Source organism: Sinocyclocheilus anshuiensis, unplaced genomic scaffold, assembly GCF_001515605.1.
Source record: "Sinocyclocheilus anshuiensis isolate Anshui unplaced genomic scaffold, SAMN03320099.WGS_v1.1 scaffold79, whole genome shotgun sequence".
Taxonomy (NCBI): domain Eukaryota; kingdom Metazoa; phylum Chordata; class Actinopteri; order Cypriniformes; family Cyprinidae; genus Sinocyclocheilus; species Sinocyclocheilus anshuiensis.
In genome coordinates this window covers 669,009-689,609 of record NW_015548213.1, presented here as the reverse complement: position 1 = coordinate 689,609, position 20,601 = coordinate 669,009, and the positions used below count along the sequence as shown (strand labels likewise).

Below are 20,601 nucleotides of genomic sequence, written 5' to 3'. Positions count from 1 at the left end.
CAGGCCCTCATTTCAGCAGGACGGTTTTCTGTAGCCAGCATGGCACTTCCTTCCTGATGTCAGCTCTCATGAACGTCATGTGGACACAAACCACATGCGTTGTTTTTATGCACAGGAGGCACTTTAGCAGTAAAAAAAAATCGAGATGCACTGTTCTTCGTAATTGAGATGCAGTTTGATAAGAATGCTAATGAATTAGAGTCTAAAATTGCAATCACTAAAGCAGAGAGTACTTATTTTGTCACTCATATTAACTGATTACAGCACTGAAAAAATACTTCTTAATGTGTTTTAAATGGATATTTTTGCTGGACTAAACAGAACTAAACATACTGAAAACGATACATTCACATTAGAAACAGCACTGAATAAGATATTAACAGTTTAATACAGCCATATTGTATCTTATAATATAAGGTACATACAAGTATAAAAGTATACTTTGTCTTGATGTACTGGCAGATTTTTCACTTGTTTACACAGACTTCACCCAAAAATAAAAATAAATAAAAAATGCTGAAAATGTGCCGTCACCCTTAGGCTGTCAAAGATTAGGATGCGTTTGTTTCTTCATCAGATTTGGAGAAATGTAGCATTGCATCAGTGTTTCAGCAATGGATGCTCTGCAGTGAATGGGTGCCGTCAGAATGAGAGTCCAAACAGCTGATAAAAACATCACAATAATCCACAGCTCTCCAGTCCAGCAGTTAACATCTGGAGAACCCAAAAGCTGAAACAAATCCATCATTAAGATATGTTTTACTTCAAATTATTGCTTCTGGCCAAAATATGAGTCCATAATCCATAATAATGCTTCCTACAGTGAGAAAGTCCATCTCCTGTTGTCTCTCACATCAAAATTCACCCACAGATATGTTTAGAGCTGTTTTGGCTTGTAAACGGTGCTTGATCTGTGCAGATTTCTCTCCTGATTCAGACCTGATGACTTTTTCAATAGAGAAAGCAGTATCATGGATTATAGACTTGTATTTTAGCTGGAAGCAAAGTTTTGAAATTAAAACATCTTAATGATAAATTTGTTTCTTACAAACAGTTTTTGGCTTTTCAAGTCATTAACTGATGGACTGGAGTGCTGTGGATTACTTGTGGATTATTGTGATGTTTTTATCAGCTGTTTGGACTCTCATTCTGACGGCACCCATTCACTGCAGAGACAGTGATGCAATGCCACATTTCTCCAAATCTGATGAAGAAACAAACTCATGTACATCTTGGATGGCCTGAGGGTGAGGACATTTTCAGCAGATTTTTATTTTTGGTTTAAATAAAAAGGGCAAAAATCAGACAGTTCAGTGACAAAAAAAAGTATTTATATCAAAAACACATTCTCCAAAAACAAGTCTCAATATCTTATGCAGTGATGCTTCTCAAGCACATTTATCGAAGTAAATTTATCTGCCAGCGACAAAATAGAGTCTCAGCTCGGTTACGCAGCAAAAACACTGTCAGTATAAAAGCATGTTGTTGCTTTGCTTACTCACTTCTTGTTCAAATAGTGTAAACCAGGCTTCAGCTGCTGTGCTATACTCTACATTTTTCTCTCTTTCATTGGTTGGCAATTAGAGCAGACTGCATCAAACATCTACCAGGTTACTGTACACCTCCTCTGAGACTAATCTACAAAGTTCACAAAATCTGAACAAGGAGGAAATAGAAGGAAATGAGAAACACTTCTAAGGATATATTAAATAGTACTTTTGTAAAACATCAAACTATCTTTGGCTTGATGCAAATCCCATACTTTCAAAGAACGGAGCATCTCCGAGTGAGGACAGCGTGTGCATTTCTCTGCTCCCTGAAGGATTTCCAGCTTTGCGCAATAACTTTGATTTCTCTTTGTAGAAAAAAGTAAATATCCTCAAAGAAACTGTGAATAAAACAGTGGACCAGAGGGCCCTTCACAGTTCTTCAGACATAACTCATGCATATGCATGAAGATGGGTGTTACATGCAAATTCACACTTAAGAGTCAGGAAAACGTAAGAAAAAAATACTTACACTTACACTGAATATTAAAATCCAGTTTCAATAAAATACATTGTGTTATTAAATGTACAGTGCTGTTTACAGCAAAAAAGGAGGCCAAATATCATAAAATGCACTTGAATGGCAATATTATGTGTAATATTCATAAAATGAATATAAAAAAATATAATAATAATAATAATGTAATTTTATATATGTCTACATTATGTCTATATTTTGACTATCATTATGTCTATATGTCTATATATGTCTATTATTATTATTATTATGTCTACATCATAATTATTATGTCTATATGTCTATATTATGACGATATAGACATAATTTATTAATGTTTATACTGTACATGTATAGACATTTCGGCATTTTTTTTCTATTAACCAAAAATTCTGTCTATTTTTGTTTTATTGAAATTCAAAGTTAAAGGAAATTAATTCATTTAAATGAAACTGAATAATTTCTGCATCTGCTGTGATGTTTGCCATTTAAAAATGAGAGTGGCATCATAAAAGTATTTGTAAACCACATAATTCAAACAAGTACTGTATGTATTTCCTCATGTTCTCATTATGTTTCATTATGTCAAGCTCAGTTACATCTCTTACTGTTGATTTACAAAAATCATAAATAATACAAAAACTATAATTAATATATAATAAAAAGCTAAATATGCTTTAGCTCAATGATATTTTTGCACTGTAACATTGAACTTTTACAGCTTTATGTCACAAACACTTCCTGACTGAAGTGTAATGACAGCGCTGTGTCACAGACAGTTTAACAGCACACTAGAGGCATGGAAAACTAATTGGACACACTCAATCCGGGGAAATGTATTAATTTCTCATTTCAATAATCCAGTGCTGATAGGCTCAGATGCCAACCTTTATGAAGAGCAACATACGCTTCCAATTACCCACAATCCTCAGAGGCTGTCTTTGAACACTCTGCTGAACTTTGATAACTTCATACCAAACATGTATAATAGTATTAAGAATATGAAGTGCGTTAAATACTGAAGGCTCCATTTCTGCTTAAAATTTACTAAAACGAATATTGCTTTTGTCCCATAATTTTACTGCGACGGGGGTAAAACTCAAAGTCGAGCAACATAATAAGTTTTAAAGTATTTAAAAAATTTTTTTCATTGAATTCAAATGACTGCAAGACTTTTAATTGCCTGAGAACCTATGACCTTATATTAATAGAAACCGAAAGCCATCGATTGGAATCGCCGCCTCTCTGAAGCTCAGCCTCAATTATTGAACTGAAGAAGAAAACGCAATGACCAATAATACATTACATCATTATCTGGGTCACGACAATCCCTTACGAAGAACATCACCGCTTCAATTACCAAAGGCGGTCTGAGAGATAGTCAAGATTCTCTGCTTCACTTCTCAATTTGAAACCCATTTCAGACAAGAGCGTTTCAACTCAAGTCAGCGGCTGATTATTAAACCCTTCATTTACAGTTTGAGCCTTTGGATCTACTGTAATTGTGACAAAATCAGGCACTCTCTCCATGGCAGGCCTTTCCCAGTTCCGTCTACGAGCCTGCAGTCAGAAGCACAAACTGTACAACTTTAAATCATGAAATGCCTTCCTAGACAGCATTTCAAAGCATCATAGGTGCTTGAGAAACAAAAGGTTGGAAGAAATAATGCTCCCTTCTAAGATGTTAAAATCTTAAGATGCATCATATGTATCTGAAGACAGCTGCCTATGCAGCCTCATCTCATTAGCATTCGCACAAAGTTTAGATTAATAGTTTTATAGTGAAAAGCATATATCATATATTGAAGCATATATTGACAAAGTGACAGCAACTAATATATAAAAGTAATATGTACGCTCAGCTTTAGAAACATAAAAAAAAAATGATATTTTAATACCTTTATAAATATATTTATATAATTATTTTTTACAATTAAATAGACATTTCTGAATCCCTACCCTAAACACTTCTCAACAACAGTGTTATTTTAATATTATTTAAATACTACTAAAATATTAATATTTCAAATTAGGTTTTGTTTTTATATTTTCAGTTTTCACTTTAATTTTAGTTATTTTGTCGTGCTTTTGTTATCTATTTCAGTTTTAGTTACTTTAGTACTTCAATGTAAACCTGTTTTATCACCCGTTTCGTCTCTAATTTTCTAAGGTTTTATCTATACTATTTAATTTCTGCTTTATTTTATTTAACACTATGCTTTTTAAGTTTTTGTTTTAGTTAACAATAAAAGCACAACTTGAAAATATATAAAAGTGTGTATATTTGTAAGATTTTTTTTTTTTTAAGTTTTAAAGCGTGTGTCTATATAAATATGATTAAGCAATAATTACATGATTCTAAAATTTGAAAGTTTAGACATTGGTAGAATGGATGAACGAACGAATGAACTCAAAACGAGTTGAATATAGTACCAGAAACTTCACAAAACAGAATAAAAAAAGTTAAATGTAATGACATTGAGCATTTTTAATCATTAACTTCTTATTAAATACAATAAATTCAACCTATTAATCCAGTAAAATTCAATATTGTACGAACATAAAATGATTCATAAAACATGCGCTTCTAATATGTTCATACCCAGTGAGCCTCATTCATGAAACACGAGCAGAACGAATTTTTGTGTAAATCGTTCATAAAGCCGTTCTGACGTAAACTTTTGAATTCATGAAAATGTTTGTATTTTAAAAATGTTAGTTGGTACGAAAGAAATGTACACCTGCTCCCTACCACGTGTAAATGGTGCGTAAAACGTTCTGTGTTCTTTTTGGCAAACTGATGGCACTGAATTTTGATGCACTGCCATTATATTATTTTCGTATAATAAGTTTGTTTGCTCCGTTTTTTTTTTTTGGTAGCTGAGGGTTGATAAACTGTTTAGCTTTGGGTAAACCGCAGCGCTTGTCGCTGTCACTTTTTACCCAGCCGTCCAATCAGTGGAGGAGGGGCGGGACAAACACTACACCCAGCAGTCATCCTACTTGTACAACAACTGAACAACAATAGAGAAGTTAATATTGCTGGTTACTGCATTTTTATATTCAGTAATATTCTTCAAAATGAGATATTATTAATACGTTACTGCCGTGGATATTCCTAATCATAGCAACCAAAGCATCTCAGCAAACAAATAAACTAACGCTGTGCCACCAAAGTGTTATCAAGCGCCACCAGCTGGCCGTTTTCAGAAGAGCACCTGACATTATTGAATATTTATTGTTAGCCATATGATCTATTACTCTTTTTTTTTGCATTTATGCAATATAGTCCAGAATATTCCACTGCGTTCCTGGACACGCGAATTGCATAGCTGTAATTCATAGGCGCGGATTATGCTAATTGTGAATGAGCGTGTGCGAGCGCCCTATTTACGAATGATTGGAATTCATTAACATACGCATGTTAAACTATCAAATCGGAAGTTTACGAAGTGTTTGTGAATCCGGAGGAGAGTTTTCAGGAAGGTCCGTTTTACGCGCAAATTACTCAGAATTTACTCCTATATTTACGAATGTTTCATGAATGAGGCCCAATGTGTGTACATTTCAGATGTATAAAAATGTATTTGCAGTAGAACCACACTTTGCATATGAACACCTGCTATTACTAATGAGCGAATTAAGTTGCTGTATTTTGGAACGACAGAGCTTTTGATTGACAGTGTAGGACATCGATTCACATTCAGGACAGGACTAGAGACAGAATGTGCTTCTCCCAAACATAATCGAGTACACACACACACACACACACACACACACACACACACAGGGCAGCGGACAGTGATGGATCTTATTCATTTTACTGCTGGCCTCTGTTTTCCAGCATTTGCTGTATGACAGTAGCAAAGCGCCGGCTGTCAGAGAGAATCTCTGATTCCTTCAGTGGCCCCTGCAATCTCTCACTACCCATCATTTTCCTCTTCTTTCCACTTTCACTACTCTTGCCATCTCTCTTGTTTCTTATTTCAGCTTTCCCTCTCTCTGAATGCCATATCAATGCGCAACTATTGGTGTATCTTGGTATACAGCGGGAGCTCAGCTGCACTTCAAAGTGAAAGAAACCGTCCTCATCCTCGTTTGACAGACAGATAAGAGTGACCTTGAGCCCGGGCGCTCCTGAAGGCAACGGGTGACCTTGGTTGGGACGAGCAAGAGAGGATGGATGGGATGTGTGTGAGGGGACAGAAGTCAGCGTGAGGTCTGCTGCTTTCAAACGGGTCCAATCAGCTCCACACAGCCGCTAATAAAGGCTGATCTGAGCGCAGCAGTGGGCTCTTGGTGTGTGTCATCCGTGAATGATTACAAAAGACTATTTTAGTCAGGTTGTGAGTTTGCAAGAAGAGACAGACTGTTTACAAAAGGTACTACAGAGACGTATTTCTTCTCTCTGTTGTGTTGTCTTCACTGGATGCACACAAATACAAATACAGCACGAGCGGTGCAGTCAGATTCACCAACAAACAAGGCTGCCTACATATGAGTGAAGCCTTTGATGAATAGCAATGTGTAAGATGACTTTTCATGTTTTAAAAGCACAAGACGTGTTTTCTAACCCTGTGTAATTTTTTTATGTGACTTATTTTAGAATGTTTCACATTCCTATATCGCATCAAGCTTTTACACAAGACACTTTTTACTAGTTACAATTTACTAGTCGGATTTAACAGTGAATTCACCCAATTCTCCTGAAGTGAGTGGCGGTAAGCTGAAAATAATATACAATCAATGTTTTTTTGTGTTTTTGTTTTTAACCTACACAATGTTTGACATGAATAAAACATTTTAATTATTATTGCTACTTCCATATACATAAGTATACACTACCATTCAGAAGTCTGAGGTCAGTAACTTTGTTTGTTTGTTTATTTATTTATTTATGTTTAGCTTATTTTATTTTATTTAACAGAAATTCTTAATTTTATTCGGCAAGGATATATTAATTCCTAATTCCTAATTCCGCTTTGATCATAGAAATAAATTACATTTTACAATGAATTCAAATAGTAAACAGTTCATTTAAATTTTAATAATATTTCACAATATTACAGTTTTTACTGTATTTTTGATTACATAAATGCCGATTTGGTGAGCTGAAGATGTGGTTGAAAAAATCTAATGGATAAAGCAATTAGTGAGTTTCTGGATTTTTCTGCTTAAAAAAAATGTGTTTCAGCACAAATCTCATCAAATGTCTAAAATTGTGCTGCTTCATCATAAATTCAAACATTTCTCATCAAATAGAGCAAATGATCTGAGCTATAGGATCCACTTTAATTTTATAGCGCGCTGTACTCTTACTGAAAGCCATTGCCTTGTTACTCTCTATTTTTATTTCTCCCAATAAATTTTAAGAAACAAACATCCGAGACACAGCTGATATCTAAAAGAGCCATAAAGGAGACTCTATTAAGTCCCTTGAGCTCTGAAAGAGCAAGCTCTGAGCATCGACACTCTCCTCTGGGAAACATGCTCTCCACTCGAAGCGTGAGAGCGCGGCCAAAGATCGCCAGTCGTCTCATATCCATAAGCAGTCATCATTCTGAATTTCATCTCCTCCTAAAGCAGCATCTGTTTTATATTCTTTAGAAAGATAAGTGTTAGATTACACTTTCAGATGTTATGACTAACATCAGGCAAAAAAAATAAAAGAGTGAAACACAAACACACATCCAAAGGATTGCATTGGGGAAAGAGGGGGGATGGAAAAGATGGCATTTGAAGTTGATATTTGATATTTCATACTGCCATCTGTTATCAGTATAAATCAGCATGAGCATTTCAGCGGTCAAATTGCTTTCGATCGCAATCCGCCGCTCACACCCCCGTGTCACTTTCTCTCTCTCTCTCCGTCTCCTGTATCTGTCTGATAAGAACTACTCACTTTAATTCACTTTTTCTGCAGTCAAACTTCCCCGTCCACAGACACTACTGAACCCGGTCGGTCGGTCTGTCAGTCACTCAGTTCATCTTTATGCAGGATGAAAGTAATTTTCATCAGAATTTAAGGACCTGCACTGAACTATTGTCTGTTAGTTTATTGCATTAAAGTCTATGGCAGTCTCTAGAACCGAATGGGAAAAGTTGGTACTGTATCTAGATGCCATTTTAGTGCAACTCTCTCAAATCGCCATCAACACTCTCACATCCGTAAAACCAACGGTTCTGGTTCTTTAGGTCATGCAGAGTTCAATCTTTCAATTTATGCCACGTTACATTTCCCAGCATCCTTCGGCTTTCATCCCCAAATTTGGGTCAGATTATCTTCAGGCCATGCTGGGTAAATATTAATACAACATTTTTTAATACACCAAGCCATTCACATGCAACGAATACGTTCATTCGAGAGGATGCAAAATCAGGAAGACTGAATTGTATTGAAATTAAAACTTATCGGTATCATTGCTACAATACCCTTAAAACACAAGCAGTTTGGAGACAAAACTTTGGAATAATTGGGCCTAAACTCAAGATTCTTGTCTTCCTACATTCCTGATGTTTGAATGATTGTAGAATAACAATGATCAAGTTTCACGATTTGTCATTCTGAATAAGTCTGATAACGATTAGTGAGGTTAATGCTTAATTTGGGCTAATTTGAGGAAATTATTCTGCAAATTTGATAGGAAAAAGCATTTCTCACTGTAGCATGTGATTGCAGAGATTTCCTTCAGCAGACAGACACACAAAACTAGTACACCCTTGTGAAAAAGAAATTCTTTACTGACTCTGACTCTAATATTAAATGTATATTCTGAGAAAATACAATGTTTTCTGACCTTAGATGCATTTAAACCTGTTGTAGGGGACTCCAACACAATATTAGGATACTTTAAACTACCATATGACCTGCTCTTTAAGTACACTCGAGTGGCCTTTTGTTTCATTAATATTATATTATCTGTAATAAGTTATTAGAAATTTTCTTTTAAAATTTTAAGAACACTACAAGAGCACATTCAATACAATTAAGCGCACTTCTTTTTCGCAAGGGCATGCTGGGAATACAAATCACAGTTCAGAGCCAAATAATAGAACGTAAACACAGATCTGTGGTTACTGTGTGTTGCAGACAGTGGATGACTGACCTCTCCCCTCCCTGCGACCCGCCGGGCCACGATCAGCTGAATCATGCCTCTCTTGTTGCCCTCGATGGACATGGATTTGCGGAGGGCCTCCATTGCTTCCTGATTGGTTTTCTCCAGTAGAGACTCTCCATTAACCGCTATCAGCTGGTCATTTATCCTCAGCCGCCCATCCTGTGATCGCACACACAAGAACATATTAAAAGTGTGGTATATATATGGTTTGGTACTTTGGAATATATGAACATTTAAAAATAAGTATGAGAGATTAGTCCCGTAGCCAATCAGAGAGCTGCTCCTCACCTTGCAGGCGGCTCCTCCAGTGATTATAGACTTGACGAAAATGCCCAGGTCAGCGTGGCTCTCTTTAGATCTATTGCCCTTGACGCTGACCCCTAACCCAGCCGATCCCGAGTCACTGAGAGGGATTTCAAACGTCATAAACTCCCGCGTTCCATCCGAGGTCAAAATTAAGTCATCTTGTTCTTTCTAAAGAGATAAAGAATAGGTCAAATGATATTGATGAGTTAAACATAGAAAGTGTATTTATTATTTTTTTCAATATTAAAATATTTTTTTTCACAATTCAATATGCATCTAAAAATAAGCCACTCATTCCACCAAAGTATATAAACACTGACTGTGTCCAAAGCATCTTAATCAGCCCAGCATAGTAACAATTTAACCAATGGCATGAGTTTGGGGTGGGGCTTTCTGTCTGTTTGACCAATGACAGGCTGGGAAAGTATGGAAGCTTGTTTCCATCATGGTTTCTCTCACAATTCAAACTTTATTCTTGCAATTCTGAGAAAAAAAATCTGAATTGTGAAACAAACTTGTGTTTTGTTTCTGTCATGGAATATTTTTTTTTCCCCTCAATTGCCAGTTTGTAGCTCACAACCCCTACTTTTCTTCTCGCAATTGATAGAAGAGTTTCTATCTGGCTTCATTTAATTTTAATTCTGACTTTAAAAAGTCAGTTTAATTCTGACTTTATAGCTCACAATGACTTTTTTTCTCTCAAAATTGCCAGAAAAAGACTGAATTGTGAGATATAAACTCAGAATTGCAAGAAAAAAAAGCCAGAATGGATTAATTCCTTCATTCCGAATTGGTTCATTCATTCATTATTTTTTCGCCTGTGGTGGAAACAAGCATCTATTGGACAGTGTTTGGAGGATACCTGTTTGAAAACAATCATTTTGCAGATCCATTTTGTGACACAAGTGGTGTATAAAATGACATGCCTCAGCTTTAATAAAAAACAAAAGTGCATAAAGCTAAAAATGTAACAAAAGGCATCAAATAAAAAAAAAAAAATAAATAGTTTTGTCACTTTATAAAGGAAGGATGCTCACAGTAGCTAAATATGATACATTTTAATCCATCATTTCAGCATATTTACTGCCAGGGGACTACAAATATTCATTAAAAACATCATTAACTCAAAGCTGACTCGTTAATAAAATGGCATTCAAGATTAACAAAATGAATATAATAATATGAACACAATAAACATGGTTGAATTCTAGAGCTTTGAGAGGTGGGGAGAGATTAACACAGCGGGATCACATGACTCATTAAACAGGATGTTTACAATGGTTACTATGGAGATCTGTGTTAGCACCCGTTGAGTGGGTGCTGTCCTGTTGTACACAGTGACAATTAAATCACAGCGCAGAGTCAAACCCATCATATATAGCACCCTACAGAAATACATTTCCATATCACTATACATCATATCTAGACCCTGACGTCGTTTCTAGCTGGTCAAGTAAACCAAGTTTCAGCCTAGTGGATTATCTTGGTCACAGCTGACCAGCAAAAATCCAGCTACTGTGTAACAAAATCAGCTTTTTTTCCAGCAGGTAAGTCATTAAAAGGTGTTTCAATGGAGAAAAATCCACTCTGTATAACACTTTTATACAAAGCAAAGGTAAAGTGTTTTAAGAAAGGTTCAGCACACACACACACAGAGCTGAAGAATGCCAGGTGTTTGGCTTTAGTCCAGCTGCCGAGAGCAAAGAGGCTGGAGACGAGTTATAGAGATTCAGCCAAGCATTCAGGTGAGGCCCCTATCTCTCCTTCCTTTCATAATACACCTCACACACTCACACACACACACACACACACACACACACACACACACACACACACCATCAACCCGTGCCTTAGTGGTTGCTATGGCAACACAGGTGTCTCTCAGCAGACAATAGCAGCTCTCAGGTTGAGAACCAACATTCAGGTGAAGGCGGCGGAAAAGAACACATGCGGCGGCGTCATCCGCGGACGCTAACGCAGCGTTCACGCGTGTGATTTTCACCCAGTCATTTAGTTCCTGTCACACCGTCAAGTATGCAAAAGGACCGCAGTCTTTCAGACTGACACAGTGAAGAGCCTCTCATCGGCTCGCTCTCGTTCCCCTAGAGAGGCCCGGCGGCCGGAACTCATATGCATTATGGATAGAAACATGAAAAAGACATCTTTCTGAGTTTTACTCCAATTCTCGCCTTTGACAGATAACAGTTTTGTCGGTTGTTCCGTGGCAACCGAGAAATAACATGTCAAGCACTTGAAGGAGTTTCCAGAGCTGTCGGTAAAGACATGGAGCCTCATCATTTACAGCCTTATTTTGCTGGGCGGGTTATTTAGAGGAGCTCAGATATATAATAATCAGAGACTGTACTAATGCTTGGGGAAATTACAACACTGTGCAGTTTTATAATGTGCAATGTGCAGTGATAAATCAAATGGAAGAGAAAAGGTTCCAGATTATATCCATCAATCAATCAATCAATCAAAAGTGAAACTGATAGACAACGTCCACAAATGATCAAATTCAGTTATCTATCAGCCTTGTCATAACCAAACAGCAAACACAACCAAAATAATAACTGACGATTCAGACAATTTTACAAAACGTTTAACGTTTTCTTAAGAAATGTGAGTTATGTTTGTCTGTCCGAAAAAATGGCATGACAAAGCAAGAGTGGAAGTTTAATAAGGTTTGGAATTGATAAAAAATCATTTATAAACCGGATAGTTCCGGTCCTTGATTCTGATTGGTTGAACCAAGTTCGAAGCTGTTGTAAATTACTCAACAAACATGCACCTTTGTTTACATTTGTGTGTTGCTCGGCAACCACTTTGTTGGAACCACAACCATTTCTGAGGAACTACATTGTTTGGCGGAAAAATAATGGTTTTATTAATATCATTGCACTTTATTTGCTCTGTTTTATTTTGTGAAACTCCGCTTCACATCGTGTCCTAACAACGCCCCTTAGCTGTTATAAATTCACTGTAAACCATGGCTTCTTGGGGCTTATTGCTTTAAAGTCCCTGTAAAGTAAATTCTGAGAATTGTTTCTGAATGCATTACAAATGTTACAAATGTATTGCTGAAACACATTACAAAGACTGTGAACTATGTAGTACTGAATAGTGGAGTTAGACCGTTAAACAGTTTTTCACCAATTCTGTGTTCAGGATTTTTTTGGGTGGGGCTAAAAAGGGGGTTCGATGACGCAATGGAGCCCCCGAGCCATGGCCCCTCCCCTAACACTATAACTAGAGCACATTCGCATCAGTTCACCCGCTCAATCGCGAGTTGTCAGTACCGTTAGTAACACACAGCCTACACACACACAGCTAGCTAGCTATGCCTTTGTCACTGAAATGCGTATCTCCTGGTTGCAATAACATACAAAACAGCTCGGTGCCCTTATTTAAATTTCCTAATAATGATTATATCAAAAAGAGTTGGATTCATTTTGTAAAGAGCCCCCTTGATGGAGAGCTGAGGATCATCACCAAACCCCGCCTCTGCAGTGATCATTTTTACACCGGATGAATTTATAAACTTTCATCGGAGACAACTGGGATTCACTGATAATCTGCTGTTACTGGTAAATGGGGCCAAACATTTACCAGGGACTTCAACAAAACAAAGAAAGCAAAACAAAACAAAGCAAAGAAAGTGAGAAAAAAAACTAAGCAAAGAAAGCAAAATAAAGCAAAGCAAAGCAAAACAAAAAATAAAAAATAAAATAAAACAAAGCCGAAACAAAACAAAGCAAAGAAAGCAAAATAAAGAAAAGAAAAACAAAACAAAACAAAGCAAAATAAAGAAAAGCAAATCAAAACAAAACAAAACAGAGGTAAATGAACAAACAAGAATGAACAAAACACTAATCATTTAAAAAAATATAAAAACAAAAGAAATAACTAAAGAAAAAAGGAAATAACTCACGAAAATAAACACATCTTTCCTCAATGAGTTGCATGAATGTTGATATTATTCGTGTCAGTTTTCACACCTGGCTCGTTTGGAGCATTTGTTTCTGAACCTGGCATGCTCGGTTTGTTTCAGCATACATGAACACAGCAATTGCACCTGAATTTGCACCAAAATAATCAGTCCAAGATCTCCTAAATAACTGAAACTGACTGAAAACAAACTCTTACAATTCAACTGTGATGAGAAAGTAATCCAACCCAGTGGACCAACGATCCAAGTTGTATCATAATTCAAAATAAGAAATGTGTTACATAAAAAGCAGCAATGTGAGCACATTATTGACTTGCATAAACACATTTTGGTATACTTTAAATTGTTGCCTTGTAAAAGTGAACTGAACCAAACAAGTAGAAAATGCAACATTTTTTTAAATGATCTACAGGTCTGAAAACACTCTAAAGGTGTGATCAAATTAGCAAAATTTTGGTGACATTTATTTTGGAAAAACGTTTGATTGTCCTTTGTCAATAGTGACGTGTGAAGCACAGTTCAGACAAAAGTCACTTTTAAACTAAGCAGCTTTCTGTTCTGCACTCAACAAGGTGAATTTTAGTTACCAACTTGAACCCATTGCAAAATCTGCATGCAAACATCTTTCACCTTAAAACAAAATTCTTGCTTGTATTGATGTTGACCATGAAGCTTCAGTATGCCAAGTCAGAAGAAGTACTGTACCTGTGCTACAGGTGGCTTAAAACCAAATTTCTCGGCCACACTGAGTCTACATGTAAGTTCAAGGATCCGCAAGCTGTGAGTCTGAAAAGCTAAACAGCTCCAATTCTCTGGCCCCAAAGTCACTGTGAAGATTTATAACATGTAGCAGTTTGTTTGAAGGTCTAAAATTGCGTTACAAACAGCTGGTTCATTTTCACAAGCCTTCGGTACACTGTACATTTCTTTCACACAGTGACAGAGGAAAAATGCATGACTTTATAAAAGGTGCATCGAGCTCAACCTGGTCCATTGTGCTCAGGAGAAATTAATTCATTTCACAAGCTGACTGGATGGTGTGCATTCATTACATGCTTTTGTTTCCAGAGTGAGCTTGAATTATACTGTCAGTGCACAGACAATGAAGAGAAGAGCCCATGAGAGATAAGACAGCATCTGAACACACACAGAGAGAAGAGCAGGCGTCTAGCATTCACTCTTATACTCCACTGGGACTTGCAGACAGATTATACAGAAATAAAAAGAAAAATTATGAGTGAATGAATAAAAGAAACAAAGAACAAACAAAAGTTCAAATAAAATAAAAATAACATAACTTATGAAATAAACACTTTCAAAAGAACTAAAATATAGAATGCATTGATGAACAAACAAACCAAAAACACCCTCAAAATTAAACCCTCAAAACAAATCAGTGAACACAGAAAAAATCCAAAAAAAACTAGAAGAAAAATAAAACTAAAGAAATAAAAGAAAGAAACTAAAATGTAAATTTTGCTCAAGAAAGAAAGAAAGAGAGAGAGAAAGAAAGAGAGAAAGAAAGAAAGAAAGAAAGAAAGAAAGAAAGAAAGAGAAAGAAAGAGAGAGAGAGAGAGATAATTTTTTTTTTTTTAATTTACAAAGACTTTATTTACAACTTACAATTACATAAACTCGAATAATAAGTATCAAGTTACAACTTAGTACAAATCAATAAAGTGTAAAAATGAATTCATCTTCAAAAATGGTACAAAGAGCATCATTACAGCACCAAATATTTTCAAAAGAAAACAGATCACCAACACATTTATAATAGTAAAAATCAATTAAAATTCTAGATTGCACCAGGTTAAAAAACAAGGCAACAATATTTTTTTACTATATCCTGTTCAATTTTCTCTCCCCTGCTCAAATAGATGGCCATTTTTGCTTGTCCCACCACAAAATTAAACAACTGACAAACATCTTTTCTCTTAGAAATAGATTTGCAACCTAAAATGAAAACCTCTTGCGAGAAAATTTCATTACAATTTATTGGAACTTCCAGGATTTAAAGAAGTAAAAGCATTAACTGCAATAACACCATGAACAATTCTCCATTGTAAATCTCCTGTCTTTTCTGATCAACGGTGGTTTGTAAAAAATTCTCCACTGTGGTTTTTTTGTTTTCACTCAAATGAAAAAAATCACACCAAGGTGTATCTATTCTGTTGTTCAACATTTTCTTATTAAAAGCAATTATGCAGGATTTATATAAGAACTTTCTATCACAGGAAAAAAAATTAATACTTAACAAAGCAGCTTTTTCAAGAAAAAACCCAGCGTACCCTCCAAGATACTCATTCTAAACTTAGTCTCCGTAGTGATGTTTCGAATATACTGTAAACAGAGCTGCTTAATTTGAGCTTTTCCTACATCCCACCATTGTTGTACAGAGCTATAAAACTCTTTCTTAGTTTTTAAATCTTCCCAAAAGAAATTAAAAATTTATTTCAAGTGTCTGTCACTTAATAAAGCAGTGTTAAACTGCCAATTGCCAAACAGCAGTCTTCGACACTCACCGCGGACGCCACTTTAACACCATGACGTCGCGTGAGATTATTTAAAATACCAGCTCGCGGCTCCGCCATCGCCGCACAAGGGGAAAAAAACCCCGTGGCCCAATTCAAACAAACAACAAAAGCACCAAGAGAGAAGAGAAAGGCAATAAAACAGAAAAAGAAAGAAAAGAAGAAAAAACTCACTTGCAAAACCACGCTCCACACTCACGCCGCTCTGAACACGCACACTCACACTCGCACCGGAAGAGAGAGAGAGAGAGAAAGAAAGAAAGAAAGAAAGAAAGAAAGAAAGAAAGAAAGAAAGAAAGCATGGAAGCCTGTTTCCGCCACTGAATAAAAAAAATTTAAAAAGTAATTGCAAATTTTTATCTCTAAAAAGATCTCTGACTAGTTTACATCTCACAATTCTGACTTTTTTTTCTCAGAATTATGAGATATAAACTTTTTTGCAATAAAATTGCAAGATACTGTATAAACGCCCAATACTGAATTGTGAGATATAAACTCATAATTGCAAGTTTATATCTCGAAATTCTCAGAAAAAAAGTCATAATTGTGAGATAAAAAGTCACAATTACATTTTTTTTTTGTTTTTGTTCAGTAGCGGAAACGGGCTTCCATAAGAAACAGAACAAAAGTAAAAATGTAACAAAAATCATACATTTATGAAATAAACACACTTTCAAAAGAAAAATAATAACGAACAAACAAACATAAAACCAAAATCAAAGGAAAAACACCCTCAAAATAAACAAATAACAAAAAGAAAATGAAGATAAAACAAACATGCGGAAGGAAAACAAAAGACTACGCAAGTAACAAAAATTTAAAAAGAATAAACAATTTAGCAAACAAACAAAAGAAAGAATAAACAACGGAGAGATGGAAGAAATTAAGGAAGTAAAAGAAAGAATTTAAAATATAAATTGTGCTCTCTAGACAAGAAAGAACAAAGTTAAAATAACTTATTGAACAAGCAAACCAAAAACAAAAGACAAAACAGACAAATGAAAAAATAACAAAAAGAAAGAATGAACAAACAAATCAGTGAAGGCAGGAAATGTGGAAATAGTAACAAAAACAACAAGCTTAAAAAAAATGTAATGACCAAACTTGAGAAAAAATAAACAATGTAATGGAGGGAGGGAAGGGATGAAGAAAGTAAAATAGTGAAATGAAAATATAAATATTGCTCTCTATCTTCAAACTGCTGCCTAGGTTTGAAACAATTAGCATGGCTGAAACTTTCTCGCCCAAACGGGGCAACGACATAAAGGTCACTGGAAATGAATTTAAGAGGCTAAAAGAAATCAGTCAAGTATGTAATTGCAAAGAAGGCCTGTGCATGATAAGTATAGAAACATGAAATTTCTCACCACTGTTTCTTTGGCCCGCCACCTTCTGATAAAGACTGCATATTAAACACCACCGACTAATGCACATTCAAGACTTTCAGGTACAATTAGACCTGAAGACCCGAGAAAGAGAGAGAGAAGGAGATTAGATGAGACATTCAAAGCTTGGAGAGGAAGCGAGGAGCGAAATAACTATCACAGCTCAGCACCTAAAGCCAAGGTGACACTGAAGAAGTCAAACACCTCATTTATACATATTTTTACAAGGAACCAAATTCCCAACACAAGGTCAAAAGAAGAAAGCAAACAATGTTAGCAACATTGCAGGGCTGCATGATAATGGTTAAACAGTTGATCATGATTATTCTGCTCAAAAATACTATCACGATTCTTCTCATTTTATTTTGTTTTTTAAATTTGATCAAAATTATTGCACTTTCACATAAGCACAAATCAAAAGAACGTCAACTCGCATGCTTTGCTTACAGATTTAGTCACCGTGAACGAAGTAATCGAAAACATGAAAGATAACTTATTTGAGCAAAATCTTGCATTAAGCTATAAATAAATTATAAACTTTAACATCACGATTTTCTGTAAAGCTGCTTTGACGTGCATTGTAAAAAGCGCTATAAAATTGACTTAAATGGACTTTTATGGATGACTATATCAGCTTAACACATAGTGCAGGTTATATTTTAAACAATTTATCATGCAAAGTGCTCAGAGTTAAAATCAAAGAAGAGGAATAAAATACAGATTAAATAATTGAATAAACATGTCTAGCTAAAATAATCGAAATAACATTCAAAGCATACAATAAACAAAACTGATTTTTTTTTTTTTTGAAGGCCGTTTATGGGAATCCTGCAGCTGTCGGCTGTGATTGGGCAGGGAGAAAATTGGGCTAGGTTTTATTCCTTTTGGGTGGGTTCTGCATTGGCTTTGGGCTGGAATTTTTCTGGGACCTGGCAACCCCTGTGTATTGCAGAGAGTGCGTCTGTGCATGGTTGCCAAGTTGTGAAGATTAAACCACTGATCAGAAACTGTATCGATTTATGAAAAATGCCCTGATTAGAGGATTTAAACTGTTAAAATACGGCAACCACAACCATGATAGCTTGTGGAGGCTCGTTACCAATACAAGATGCCACATTAAAATAAAATAGTATCAGGCTAAATAACCAGCAGGCAACTATTGTAGACGATTATGCTTAATAAATCAAGATCAGCAGAAATCCTGACAACGATTAAAATATGATGCACCCTACAGCCCACTTACTTAAGTGTGCTGATCTTATTTTGATTATACTTAAGCTATATACTTAGGATGTTATGTTTAATAATGAGCCAATATTTGATCATTACCAGCATTGTGTTGTACATATAAACGCGTATGTGCTACAAGGACGGCATCGTGGTTGAGACCTAACTGTGCTTGACTACACCACATGCTCTCAGCAAGCTCTGCCTGTCCCAAAACTGCTCTAAACGAGCTTGTTTATCAGCGCTGTACAGCGGCCGCTCCATATGAACAGCTAGGCTAATTGCTGTCACAGCTGAGAGAAAAAGTGCTAAACAAAAACAGGTGGCAGCTCAAAACTGTTTTGTGAAACGAAAAGAAAAAAAAAATGCTAGCAGAACGCTATTGTCTTCCAATGCACTTTGCGACATTAGGCTTAATTATGGAAGTGCTTGGCTTTCCCAATTCGCAGCCGCGCAAACTGACACGTTTTTAATGCTGCCCATAAAAGTGCTCGTGACGAGAACGGCTGCTCGTCTGCAAACTGTGGGGAAAAGAGAGGGAGAGAAAGGGGAAAAACAAGGGAACGATTTCAGGGGAGTAAAAAGGGTTCGAACAAGCAATTGAACTTAAGCGTGCCAGTCTGGCTAATGGAGACGGGTGAGGTAATTTTCACAGTAGGGATGCCAGGCGTAGAGCTTAAAAAGAGAGAGCGACTCGCCATGCTTGACTATCCTAAAAAAATATGGGCTCGGGATGAAGAGGAGATTGGGATGAGCGGTTAATGGATGTCGCATTTGCAGCTTGGGAGGTTTTGTGACCTGCTGTGTCAAAAACTGAGTTTATGCGGATACCTTTAAGACATATGCATCTGTTTTGAATTCTGATCGTAGTTTCAGACTTTAAAACACGCCTGATTTTCTGTTCATTTACATAGTGCAGTAGTTAGCTCCATGCAGCACTTTTTTTTTTTTTTACCTATATAAATGTATTAATTAATGCCCAAATAAAAAATAAATTAATAATAATAATAATAATATAGTGGCCAAAGTTAACACTACTACATACTAATTAGCTAGCAAGCTATTTGTTTGTTTTCATGCATTGCCTGTCTGCGGAAAAATTGTGACAAAAATATGTGGAAAATAAAAAAGAAAGAAAAAAAGTTTTTTGAGGGAGGAAAAAAATACAAAAGAAAAAAAGACAACAAAAGAAAAAGAAACTAACAATCAAAAGATCTTACAAAAGAATAAAAAATAAATTATAAAATAAAGAAAGAAGACTAACAAAAGAAAGAATAAATTAATGAAATCAAAGAAACTACTGAAAAACTATGTCAAAAAAACTAAAGAACAAACAAGCTTAATTAATGAAGGGAAAGAAAGAACTATGTCAAAAAAACTAAAGAAAGGGAAAGAAAGAAAGAAAGAAAGAAAGAAAGAAAGAAAGAAAGAAAGAAATTTAAATATAAAATTTGCTCTCAAAATTTCACAATCAATCATATTAATTAGTATATTTAATACATATTTGTAATTATTTTGATTATTATTTATATTATTTGATGTGGAGAACAAACAAACAGAATAATGGTGCAAATTCATAAAATAATGTGTCACTTTTGTGTCAGTTATTTTACCTAAATCATTCTGAACAAGTTCATATATTATACAAACCTTATTCAGAACTTTCAAAGACTTCAAAAGTTTTTTTTTCTTCTTTCTTTTCTCAATGAATAATAACAGCGACTGCTTTAAGGGTCTTACAGTACTACATTTTCTCAGCAGGTGTGAGAGAGCCAAGGTCCTAGTGAATGTGATAATTAATTTGCCGTTAAAAAACCCAGAAAGACTGCCAAGTTACAAATAGATCCTGATAGCTGTCTTGGCACAGAGAGGGCTCCGTTCCCATGGTACAGAGCCATTTTGCCGTCACGACATCTCCGATGAAACACTCTGGCCAACAGCTGCCTGCCAGCAAGGACAGCGACGGGACCGCAGGTCTCACATACGCAGAAACTGTAGAGAATTACCTCACTACAACTATGACAAAGGCTTAAAGGCATAACATAACTTTGAAAGAAAGATAATTATATCAGAGCCACTTT

The 20,601-nt window shown here is 35.7% G+C and overlaps 1 protein-coding gene across 1 annotated transcript in view; it reads right to left on the bottom strand.

Annotated features, from left to right (window-relative positions):
- The window catches only part of pard3aa (par-3 family cell polarity regulator alpha, a), a 500,803-nt gene that overhangs the window by 218,643 nt on the left and 261,559 nt on the right, over positions 1 to 20,601 (bottom strand). The window contains exons 12-13 of the mRNA XM_016440634.1: positions 9,411 to 9,596; positions 9,111 to 9,281 (exon numbers count right to left, since the gene is read on the bottom strand). Of these exons, the coding sequence (XP_016296120.1) occupies positions 9,111 to 9,281; positions 9,411 to 9,596 (357 nt within the window). The remainder of the gene's footprint in view (positions 1 to 9,110; positions 9,282 to 9,410; positions 9,597 to 20,601) is intronic.